This window comes from Erinaceus europaeus, chromosome X (assembly GCF_950295315.1).
Source record: "Erinaceus europaeus chromosome X, mEriEur2.1, whole genome shotgun sequence".
NCBI classification, from domain to species: domain Eukaryota; kingdom Metazoa; phylum Chordata; class Mammalia; order Eulipotyphla; family Erinaceidae; genus Erinaceus; species Erinaceus europaeus.
The window spans coordinates 117,509,483-117,522,457 of NC_080185.1; the positions used below are offsets into that span (position 1 = coordinate 117,509,483).

Sequence of the window (12,975 nt, forward strand, 5' to 3'; positions counted from 1 at the left end):
GTTGTGGTAAATAGGCACTTGAGAAGAAGGTATATTCTGTAGTTTCAGGATGTAGATTTTGATGAATATCCTTAGATTCACCCTATTGATTATTATTATTATTTTGCCTCCAGGGTTATTGCTGGGGCTCAGTGCCTGCACCATGAATCCACTGCTCCTGGAGGCTATTTTCCCCCCTTTTGGTTGCCCTTGTTGTAGCCTTGCTGTGGTTATTGTTGTTCTTGATGTCGTTTGTTGTTGGATAGGACAGAGAGAAATGGAGAGAGGAGGGGAAGGCAGAGGGTGGGAGAGAAAGACACCTGCAGGCAGACCTGCTTCACCACCTGTGAAGCGTGACTCCCCTGTAGGTGGGGAGCTGGGTACTTGAACCGGGATCCTTACGCTAGTCCTTGCGCTTCACACCACATGCACTTAACCCACTGCGCTACCGCCCGACCCCCTATTGATTATTTTTTATTGAGAGGGTAACGGTTTACCCTGTTGATTATTTTGCTCATAATATCTGTCTCCTTATTTATGGTTCACCTGATCTGTTTAATGTAACACTGAGTAGAATATTAAAGTTTCCTGTTAATGGTGTGTTTCTATGTCTCTTTGCAACCTTGGAGGTTTTCTTTCATAAAGGTGGTTGCTGTATCATATTAATATCAATATAACTGGTGCATTTTTATGTGTTCTATCTTCAATGTATGGCTTTTGGCATTAAAATGTCCTTTCTTTTTTAAAAAATATATTTATTTATTTATTATTGGATAGAGACAGAGAGAAATTGAGAGAGGGGAGAGAGAGAGAGAGGAGAGACACAGAGAGACACCTGCATCCCTGCTTCACCACTTGTAAAGCTTTCCCTTGCAGGTGGGGACCAGGGACTTGAACCTGGGTCCTTGAGCACTATAATGTAAGCACTTAACCAGGTGCGCCACCACCTGGCCCCTAAAATGCCCTTTTTTATGATAAATGCTTTGGGACTTAAATCCTCCTTTGCCTAAGTACCTGCTCTTTTTGTTTTCATTTGCCTTGTATACTTTGATAACATTTTTTTAAATAATTTATTTCTTTATTGGGGAATTAATGTTTTACATTCAACAGTAAATACAGTAGTTTGTACATGCATAACATTCCCCAGATTCCCATTTAACAATACAACCCCCACAATGTTTTTGAAAAGGAATGTCACTGCATTAAACTTATTTAATAAAAATGAAAGAATAAATGTAAATTCATGTCCAAAGTAAAAAGTAAAAAACAAAACCTAAAGAAACAACAAAGTAACCCCCAAAGAAAGCAGACAGAAAGAGGAAAACAGATAAAGTACATGAAGAGGATGTAGAAGAAAACAGAATACTAGATCGAAGGAACAATTCAAAATTCTATTCTCTCTGCCCTCTACTGCTTTCTGGAGTTCATCTGTTTTGTTGCCCTGCTCTGATACTGTTTTAGCTTGTTCAGCTAGTTGCCTTCTTAGCTCAGAGATTTCAGCTTTCAGCTCTCTAATAACCATGAGATAATTAGAATTTTCTTCCATATTCTCATTTGTTGTTCCTGCATTTCTGATTACAATTTTTTCAAATTCTTTACTCACTCCTGTTATTATTTCCTTAGCTAATGTTTGGATGTTGAACTCGTTGTTTTGTGCTTCACCCTCTGGAGGACTTTTAGCTGGACTCTTGTCCTGGTTCGAGTCTCCAATATTTTTTCTTGTTGTTTTAACCATTTTATATATTATGTTATGAGTTCCCTTTATCAGTACTTTTCAAATTATTGATCACTATTGCCTGGATTGACTTGTGTCTAAGTAATTTAATTAAAGGGTTTACCGTGGTGGAAGTTAACAGTTTTTTCAATCCCTGAGTTGGAGCTCAGTGGTGTAAAAGCCTCTTTTTTTTTCTTCCCTGTCGGCTATGGGAGCCTGAGGGCTTTTAAACTATCAATAGGCTTCTTAGCTTAATCACTGACTCCTGACCAAGTGATAAAGCAGGGTGTGGCAGAGATAATCCAGTGGTTATGCAAAGAGACTTTCACAGCCCCTCAGCTATGCCACAGAGGTATAGGTCTTCTCCTGAGTTTCCCAGTTAGATCTCTGTACCCTGGTGTCCCTCCCTGTCGCTGCTCCAGATTCTGAGGGTAGTAGCAATGGAGACTCAGAGTTGCACTTGGTGAGTCTCTGGGGAGTCCTTTCCTCCCTTCAGCTGTCCCCTTGTTGTGGAGCAGACTGGAGGTGGTGTCTCCACTGATAAACTGTTGAACCGTTAGCAGTCACCTAATCTCTCCTTAGGCCCCTCTCTCCTCTCTGTCACCAGCCACGCGTGTTTGTACTCACGGGTGATTTACTGGGTTCCTGTGGTCACTCTAGTCCTGTCTTGTTTCGGTCCGGGTGGTCTCCTTTGGTATTCCTAGTTGATCCGGGAGAGGAGAGGAGAGGAGGGGAGGGGAGGGGAGGGGAGGGGAGGGGAGGGGAGGGGAGGGGAGGGGAGGGGAGGGGAGGGGAGGGGAGGGGAGGGGAGGGGAGAGGAAGCTATCTGCTGCTCGTAGCTCCGCCTCCGATAACATTTTTTTTTTCTCCAGGGTCATCTTTGGGGCTCGGTGCCTGCACTATGAATCCACAGCTCCTGGAGGCTATTTTTCTGGTTTTGTTGCCCTTGCTGTTTATTGTCGTCATCCTTGTTATTGCTGTCGTTGTTGTTGGATAGGACAGAGAGAAATGAAGAGAGGAGGGGAAAGACAGAGTGGGAGAGAAAGATAAGACACCTGCAGACCTGCTTCACCACTTGTGAAGCTATTCCCCTGCAGGTGGGGAGCCAGGGCCTTGAACCGGGATCCTTGCCCAGGTCCTTGTGCTTTGTGCCATGTGCACTTAAACTGCTAAGCTACCACCTGGCCCCCAGCATTTTTTGTTTTTGTTTTTGTTTCCAGGGTTGTTGCTGGGGCTCAGTGCCTGTACCATGAATCCACTGTTTCTGGAGGCCATTTCCCCCCCTTTTTGTTGCCCTTGTTATTGTAGCCTTGTTGTGGTTATTATTGTTGTTGATGTCTTTCGTTGTTGGATAGGACAGAGAGAAATGGAAAGAGGAGGGGAAGACAGAGAGGGAGGGAGAAAGATAAACACCTACAGACCCGTTTTACCGCCTGTGAAGCGACTCCCCTGCAAGTGGGGAGTCCGGGGGCTCGAACTGGGGTCCTTACACCTGTCCTCGCGCTTTGCACCATATGTGCTTAACCTGTTGCGCTACCACCAGACCCCTGGCATTTTTTTTAAAGGATTTATTTATTAATGACAGAGAAGAAAGAGAGAGAACCACAGCATCACTCTGGAATATGCAGTGCTGGGGATTAAACACATTCTTGCTGGTCCAGTGCTTTTAGTCACTGTGCTACCTCCTGGACTGCCTAGACTTTAGCCTTTCAGAATCATTTTGTTTTACATTTGCCTTTTGTAAAATTTCTTTGTCTTGTAAGTCAGACTGGATCTTTACTACGTGAGTAAGCTCCATTCACTTTTGCTGTGAAGACAGATATGTTTGGTTTTGACTCTATTGTGTAGTATTTTGTCATTTTATGTTTTGTTGTACACATTGTGTGTTTTGTGATGAGATGTGTCTTTTGCTCCTTTTTTTAAAATATGGAGATAAAACTCAGGACCTCCCATATGCAAGGGAGGAACTTAGTGACTGAGCCATCGCCCCTGACCTATTTTTTCCCTTTTTCATTTAAAAAAACTTGGAGGAGGGTGTATTTAGGAGGGTTTTTATATTTTGCTCTAATGATTAATCTTGGTGCATATACTTTTCTTAAGACCCTTCCTCCCTTCTTTATTTAACCTTTTGTATGAAAGAAAATTACACTGTATCCATGAAATCAAAGTAGAGGAATGATAGGTATCAGTGGGGTTCTATATCTACTTCCAGTTCTCCTAGCTGAGAACTGGTGATAACACCAAGCTACTGTGGCCAAGAGAATAATCCGTGCTCTACTCTCCTGAGGTCTGCCTCCATCTGATCTGCGCTTTGCCTTCTTGTTCTGTGGGCTCTATCTTGCTGCAGTTCTGTCCTGGGAGCATGACTCATGTACTGCAGAGGTTTTCCTGAGGAGTTGTATTTGCAAATGCTGAGTTCACATTTAGCGTGGAATCTCTGCCACTTCCTTTGATAGAAGCTTTATTGAGATATGATTAATATGCCATTCTGTTCTCCCATTTAAAAGTGTACAATTCAAAGCTTTTAGCGTACTCATAGATTTGTGAACCTTCACTGCAGTCTGATTTCAGAACAGTCATCATCCCTGCAAGAACCCCAGGCCCATTTCCCTCAGTTTCTCTCTGACCCCAGCGACCACTAATCTACATTCTGTTTTATTATGGGTTTTCCTATTATTCTGGACATTTCATATAAATGTGATCCTACAACCTGTGGTCTTTTGTGACTAGCTTCTTTAGTATAATTTTTCAAGTTTCATCTCAGTTTAACTGTTTATCAGTTAAACCTCCCTCATTACTTTATGTGGCTGGCTAATATTCTGGATAGGGACAGCCAGAAATTGAGAAGGGGGGAGAAAGAGACAGAGAAAGAGATGCCTGCAGCACTGCTTCACCACTTGTGAAGCTTTCCTCCTTCAAATGGAGACCAGGGGCTTGAACACATGTCCTTGCGCATTGTAACATGAGCGCTTAATCAGGTACGCCACCGCCCAGCCCCCCTATGTTTAATTTTCTAAGAAACTGGCAGGCTAGGGGCTAGGAAGTATCAGTGCTTATGCAACAGACTTTTATGCCTGAGGTTCCGAGGTCCCAGGTTCATTCCATTCCCTAGCACCACTATCAGCCAGAGTTGACTAGTGTTCTTCTGGGGAGAGGAAGAGAGGAAGGGAGGCAGGGAGGGAGAGGTGGGCCAAACTGTTTCCAAAGCAACTGCACCATTTTAATCCCTGTCAACAATGTATATGAGTTCTGCTGTTTCTATATGTTTCAGTGCTTATTATTATCAGTCTTTGATTATAGTCCTCCTACTTGATCTAAAGTGATATTTCATTGTGATTTTGATTTGCTTTCCCTAGTGCATGGTGATGTGGAACATCTTTTCATATGCTTGTTGGCGTGTGTGTGTGTGTGTGTGTGTGTGTGTGTGTATGGTTGTTGTTGCTATTATTATTGTTACCAGAGCTCTGCTCAGCTCTAGCTTATGGTAGTGTGGAGGACTGAAGCTGGGAGCTCAGAGCCTCAGATATGAAAGTCTTTTGTGGAACCATTATGCTGTCTTCCCAGCCCCATTTGTGTATCTTCTTTGTAGAAATGTGTGCTCGGTTCCTTTGCCCACTTTTTAATTGCATCATTTGTCTTTATTATTAATTAGTAAGAGTGTCCTTAAGAAAATATTTATTTGGGCCAGCAAGATAGCTCTTCTAGGAGAAAGCCTGCTTTGCCATGTGTGTGCCCCAGGTTTGAGTCTGGCCCCTCCAGCACTGGGGAAGTGTTCTAGTATCTTTCCCTCTCACTGTATTTCTCTCTGTCTCTCTTTGTCTCTCTCTCTCTCTCTGAAAAGGTTAATCTGAGGTGGTAAAGCTCCATGATGATGATGGCAACAGCAAAATAATTATTTAACTAATGAAGGAAAGGGAGTAACAGAGAAACCAGTTAGAGCACTGCGCCAGCATATGTGATGCCAGATATTGGACCCCACAAATGCGAGATCTACGCTGTACTTGCTGAGTCACCTCTCTGGCCACCTGAGAATGTCTTATATGTTCTAAATACACCCCCCTTACTGGGGGTTGAGGGCAGTGGATAACAGAGTCTCACGGGAGGTTATGCTCAAACCATCCTGAATGAAGAAGTGTTTGTCAGCATACAGAGGACATCCATATGGCAGCAGCAGTCTAGCCTGCACAGGGGAAAGCGGGTAGTGTGTTGTGGGGAACTAGCAGAGTATGTGGAGGAAAAGATAGTAAGACTAAGAGAAAAATAAGAAGCAAGTAGATGCAAGGATTTTAAATTTGGTGAGCATCTTGTATTGATTGCCAGGCATTGGGCTATAACTAGCTGGGTTTGCTCCTATTGTAAATAAAATAGATATAAATACCTTTTAAGTTATTTTCACAGACTGAGTTTAAATTAAAATGGTTAGAATGGGGTCAGCATGATAGCATACAGAATGGTAGTGCACAGGTCTTATCCTCAGAAGATCCCAGGTTCAGTTCTTGGTACTACTAATAAAGCTCTGGCCAAATGAAACAAAATACAAGGAAGCATTGCACCAAAGCAGAGGACACTGGGGGAAAGAGGGGAAAGGAAGGGGCTGGAGAGGGTGTTAGGATTTCATGTCCAGCCCCCACTGCACTGCAGAAAGCTTTCCTGCTGTGGCATATCTCTCTCTCTCTCTCTCTCTCTCGCTCCAGAAGTTATCCTAGAATGGTGAAGCCTCTGTGATAACCAAAAGAAAAAAGTTTTATGTATATTTATTTAGTACAAGATAAGCAATTGAGCACTATAATTAGACTTTGTAATTTTTAGTATTCAGCGATTTTTTGAGAACTAATGTTGATTTAGAAAAAAACAGTTGCACTTTTTAAAAATCTTTTTTATTATTTATTTTCCCTTTTGTTGCCCTTGCTGTAGTTATTATTATTGTTGTCGTTGATGTCGCCATTGTTGGATAGGACAGAGAGAAATGGAGAGAGGAGGGGAAGACAGAGAGGGAGAAAGAAAAACAGATACCTGCAGACCTGCCTCACCGCCTGTGAAGCAACTCCCCTGCAAGTGGGGAGCCTGGGTTCGAACTGGGATCCTTACACCAGTCCTAGTGCTTCATGTCACATGCACTTAACCCTCTGCGCTACTGCCCGACCCCCTCAAGTACTTTTTTTTTTAATTTTTAAAATGCCACTGAAACTCTTTCAGATGAAAATTCAGCAGTACAAAGCTTTTATAACTGTAGAATTAAAACAAAGTAATTATCTTTTGATAACCCTTCCATCAGATGTCAGTTACAAGAAAAGAAATGTCAAGGAGGAAAAGGGCAATTTTTTATTTTTTGAAATAAGTTTTAATATCATACATATTCTATTATATACAAATGATTCCTAATCATTACATGAAACACTGTTCCCAACAACAATTTTTTCATTTTTTAATTAGTGATTTAATAAATTATGGGTACCAGTATAATCACCAATAATTTTTAAATTTAATTTATTTATTTCCTTTTGTTGCCCTTGTTTTTTTATTGTTGTAGTTATTATTGTTGTTGTTATTGATGTCATTTTTGTTGGATAGGACAGAGAGAAATGGAGAGAGGAGGGGAAGACAGAGAGGGGGAGAGAAAGATAGCCACCTGCAGACCTCCTTCACCGCTTGTGAAGCGACCACCCTACAGGTGGAGAGCCAGGGGCTCGAACTGGGATCGTTACGCCTGTCCTTGCGGTTTTCGCCACATGCGCTTAACCCACTGCGCTACCGCCCGACTCCCACTAATAATTATTTTAAATGATATCATCAAGTATTTCATAACATCTGTAATGTGATTATCTGTAGTGTTTATGTACATGGTGAAAGATAGGAAGGTAGTAATAATTATGTTCTGATACAGGAATTCTGGGCAATTTTCTCTTTACATGGATCAGTTAATGATTTACATGGACCTTCTTTTTTAATATGCAGCATTTCTTCTGCCCCAGCCTGGGGGTTGAGAGTAGACCTTTACCTTCAGCCTCTACCCCCACCTCTGGGACCTTTGAGCTACAGTATTTTTGATCTTCTAACCTATTTTCATTTAGTTCTTGAGCTAAGAGTAGCTGTTACATTTTAAAGGGTTGTTTAGAAAACTATTGCAGTGTGTGTGGACCGGGGATTGTTCAGTGGCTTTACATAAAAGTTTTCATACCTGAGACTCAATCCCAAATGTAATCCCTGGTACCACCACAGATTAGAAGTAAGCAGTGCTCTGGCAAAATAAATAAATTACAATGTAGCAGAAATCTTACATGGTCAACAAAAATCTTATATAATTTTAACTATCTGACTCTATAGATGAGGTGTGGTGACCCCTTATTTAGTTAATTTTATTTTCACAACTTTCAAGTATGTATCTCCTATGACCATCCTTATTTTGCAGGTGAGGAAACAGACACAGATATCTTAAGTAACTTTTTGTTGGTAGTATTCACTGCGTTTAAAACAGCCTACAGGCTCTTTGTACAAATTTGCTAATCCTGTGTTTCTTTGCAGTTTACAAGTGGCTAGTGGTTCACGTGTCAAGATGGCACGTTCACACTCTCGGTCTCCCAGGTGGAAACACAGGTGAGCAGTTCTTAGTTCTTGATTTAGCAAAATCTGCTTGGGCTTAAGATAGTCTTTGGCTTTCAAATGTACTGGTATTGTTTAAAAGTTCATCTTTTTGGAAAAGATCCCTGCCCCACTAGGGAAAGAGAGAGACATGCTAGGAGTATGGATTGACCTGCCAGTGCCTGTGTTCAGCGGGGAAGCCAGACCTTCCACCTTCTGCACCCTATAATGATGCTGGGTCCATACTCCCTCTCCCTGAGGGTTAAAGAATAGGAAAGCTGGGATAAGCTCACGTGGTGCAAAGCGCAAGGACCGGCGTAAGGATCCCCGTTCGAGGCCCCCGGCTCCCCACCTGCAGGGGAGTTGCTTCATAGGCGGTGAAGCAGGGCTGCAAGTATCTGTCTTTCTCTCCCCCCTCTGTCTTCCCCTCCTCTCTCCATTTCTCTCTGTCCTATTCAACAACAACATCAATAACAACAACAATAATAACTACAACAATAAAACAAGGGCAACAAAAGGGAATAAATAAATAAATATTTTTAAAAAGATGAATAGGAAAGCTATCAAGGGAGGGGAGTGGATGCAGAGTTCTGGTGGTGGGAATTGTGTGGAATTGTACCCCTCTTATCCTATAGTCTTGTCAATATTTCCATTTTATAAATAAAAATAGAAAAAATCATCTTTTATCATCTCATGAGACTTGATTATTATATTATGCCTCCAGGGTTATCTCTGGGGCTTGGTGCTGGCACTGTGAATCCGCCACTCCTGGCAGCTATTTTTTTCCAGTTTATTTGATAGGACAGAGAGAAATTGAGAGGGGAGGTGAAATAGGGAGAGAGAAATACAGACATCTGAAGATCTACTTCACCACTTGTGAAGTGTCACCGCTGCAGGTGGGGAGTGGGGTGTCGAGCATAGTGCTATGTGTGCCTAAGTGGGTATACCACCACCTGGCCCCAAGACTTGGTTATTCATATTAGATATTTTGTAGTGATAGAGGTTGTATTTCTAGGCTCTGGGAGATGAAAGTTTTATTTAATTTATTGGAAGCTCATAGATCTACTTATTTAAGGGAAAAAAACAGACAGTATTCCCATTTAAAGAGTATGTAACAAAGTGGATGGTTAAAAAATGTTTTTAACCTTTATTATTGGATAGAGACAGCTAGAAATTGTGAGAGAAGGTGGAGATAGAATGGAAGGAAGACACCTGCAGTTTTGCTTCACCATTCGCAAAGCTTTCCCCCTGCAGCTAAGGGCTGGAGGCTTGAACTTAGGTCCTTGCTCATTGTAACATGTGCACTCACCAGGTGCACCACCACCCAGCCCCAAGCAGTTATTATTATTATTATTGCTTTAGATAAGAGACAGGTGAGGGATGGGAGGAGAAGAAAAATCACAGTGACAAAACTTCCTTCAGTGTGATGAGGGCCAGGCTCCAACTTGGGTCACATATGTGGCAAAGCTGGAAAGGAAGGCACTGAGGTTCTCTTTCTTCCTTCCTTCCTTCCTCCCTCTCTCCCTCCCTCCCTCCCTCCCTCCCTCCCTTTCTTTCTTTCTTCCTTTTTTTCTTTCTCTCTTTTTTTCTCTCTTCCTTTCTTTCTTTCTCTCTTTTTTTTGCCTCCAGGTTTATCATTGGGGCTCAGTGCCTGCACTACAAATCTATTGCTCCTGGAGGCCATTTTTGCCATTTTGTTGCCCTTACTGTTATTGTTGTTGTTGGACAGGACAAAGAGAAATCAAGAGAGGAGGGGAAGATACAGAGGGAGAGAGAAAGATTAACACCTGCAGACCTGCTTCACTGCTTGTGAAGTGACCTCCCTGCAGGTGGGGAGCCAGGGGCTCAAACCAGGATCCATATGCCAGTCCTTGAACTTCACACCATGTGCACTTATCCCACTGCACTACTGCTCAACCCCCAGGGTTGTTTTCTTTCACTCTTTTATGATAGACCTTGTTGATGGTCTAAATTCTGGGAGGCAAGTAGAATTAACCCACAGTGGGGGTTGGGCAGTAGTGCAGCGGGATAAGTGCACGTGGTGCGAAGTGTAAGGACCGGCATAAGGATCCCAGTTCGAGCCCCTGGCTCCCCACCTGCAGGGCAGTCGCTTCACAGGTGGTGAGGTGGTTCTGCAGTTGTCTATCTTTCTCTCCCCCTCTCTATCTTCCCCTTCTCTCTCCATTTCTCTCTGTTCTATCCAACAACGACAACATCAACAACAACAATAACCACAACAAGGCTACAACAACAAGGGCAACAGAAGGGGGGAAATGGCCTCCAGGAGCAGTGGATTCATGGTGCAGGCACTGAGCCCCAGCAATAACCCTGGAGGCAAAAAAAAATTTAACCCACAATAACAAGAAATGCAATGGCCTCTACAAAGGAAAGGGAGAATCATCTTTGAGAATATTCTATTTTTCACGTCAAGGTGGTTGGAACTCTTCAGTGAGTATTTTTCTCATAGTTAATATGTTTGAAGAAATTGGGAGTTAGAAAATGTAGGAAGTTTCATCTTTCTTCATGGTAGGGTTATAGAATTTTTTTATTTTTCTCTTTTTGAATAGCTACTCTCTTTTTTATTACTTTTATTTATTTATTGGATAGAGACAGGCAGAAATTGAGAGGGAAGGGAGTGATACAGAGGGAGAGACAGAGAGACACCTGCAACACTGCTTCACCACTTGTAAAGCTTTCCCCCTGCAGGTGGGGGCCCGGGGCTTGAACGTGGGTCCTTGCGCACTGTAACATGTGCGCCCAACTAGGTGTGCCACCACCTGCCCCTGGGTTATAGAGTTTTGAATTTTTCCACTGTAGTTCAACTCTCACTTTTCTATTAATAGATTTAGTAACATATATAATCAGACAGGGAAGGTAGGAAGATAGCTCAGTTGAGAGCATGGACTTGCATGCCTGGTACTAACAGTTTGATCCTTGGCATTACATGTATTGGAGTGGTGCTCTGACTTCTGTGTCATGTGAAAATCTTGCTCTATTTCATATGTCTAGTCTGACTGATACAAGCCAGTGAGTATGTATTGCCTATGTACTCTGGGCTGCTTTGGAACTGCAAAGGCAGATATGACATTTTATGGGCCTCAACAAACACTTAAACTAACTGGGGAGATTGGCACTTTACCCCACTCTGTATGATACAATAGAAAAAGCCGTGTTACTGATTGGGCCAGAGTATTCCAGATCCACAGTGAAGAAATAATTCTGCTTTTGTGGAGGGGGAAAAGGTATACTAAGAACGCTTTCAAAAGAGATGAGAACTTATGTTTCTTTGTTTTTTAATGATGGGTAAGATTCTAGTTAAGAGGCACAATAGGAACAAAGATGGAGAACTGGAAAGTAAGTAGATTCAAGGACTTAAAAAGAACCATAATTACTATAGCAACTAAAACAATAAAATATCTAGGAGTAAACCTAACCAAAGAAGTAAAAGACTTGTATACTGAAAATTTTGAGTGACTACTCAAGGAAATTGAAAAAGACACAAAGAAGTAGAAAGATATTCCATGTTCATGGGTTGGTAGAATTAACATCATCAAAATGAATATACTACCCAGAGCCATCTACAAATTTAATGCTATCCCCATCAAGATCCCAAGCACATTTTTAGGAGAATAGAACAAATGCTACAAATGTTTATCTGGAACCAGAAAAGACCTAGAATTGCTAAAACAGTCTTGAGAAAAAAGAACAGAACCGGAGGCATCACACTCCCAGATCTCAAAGTGTATTATAGGGCCATTGTCATCAAAACTGCTTGGTACTGGAACATGAATAGACACACTGACCAGTGGAATAGAATTGAGAGCCCAGAAGTGAGCCCCCACGCCTATGGACATCTAATCTTTGACAAAGGGGCTCAGACTATTAAATGGGGAAAGCAGAGTCTCTTCAACAAATGGTGTTGGAAACAATGGGTTGAAACATGCAGAAGAATGAAACTGAACCACTGTATTTCACCAAATACAAAAGTAAATTCCAAGTGGATCAAGGACTTGGATGTTAGACCACAAACTATCAGGTACCTAGAAGAAAATATTGGCAGAACTCTTTGCCGCATACATTTTAAAGGCATCTTCAATGAAACGAATCCTATTACAGAGAAGACTAAGGCAAGTATAAACCTATGGGACTACATCAAATTAAAAAGCTGCTTCACAGCAAAAGAAACCACTACCCAGATTCGACTTCCGGAGGCGGAGCTACGAGCAGCAGATCTCTTTCTCTCCTCTCCTCTCCTCTCCTCTCCCGGATCAACTAGGAATACCAAAGGAGACCACCCGGACCGAAACAAGACAGGACTAGAATGACCACAGAAACCCAGTAAATCACCCGTGAGTACAAACACGCGTGGCTGGTGACAGAGAGGAGAGAGGGGCCTAAGGAGAGATTAAGTGACTGCTAACAGTTCGACAGTTTGTCAGTGGAGACACCACCTTCAGTCTGCTCCACCAACAAGGGGACAGCTGAAGGGAGGAAAGGACTCCCCAGAGACTCACCAAGTGCAACTCTGAGTCTCCATTGCTACTACCCTCAGAATCTGGAGCAGCAACAGGGAGGGACACCAGGGTACAGAGATCTAACCGGGAAACTCAGAAGACCTATACCTCGGTGGCATAGCTGAGGGGCTGTGAAAGTCTCTTTGCATAACCACTGGATTATCTCTGCCACACCCTGCTTTATCTCTT

At 42.4% G+C, this 12,975-nt stretch overlaps 1 protein-coding gene across 3 annotated transcripts in view; it reads left to right on the forward strand.

The window, feature by feature from the left end:
- The window catches only part of BCLAF3 (BCLAF1 and THRAP3 family member 3), a 79,936-nt gene that overhangs the window by 11,236 nt on the left and 55,725 nt on the right, over positions 1-12,975 (forward strand). For all 3 annotated transcript variants that reach the window (XM_060182925.1, XM_060182927.1, XM_060182926.1), the window contains exon 2: positions 8,216-8,287. In XM_060182925.1, coding sequence (XP_060038908.1) covers positions 8,247-8,287 — 41 coding nt within the window. In that variant the 5' untranslated portion in view covers positions 8,216-8,246. The remainder of the gene's footprint in view (positions 1-8,215; positions 8,288-12,975) is intronic.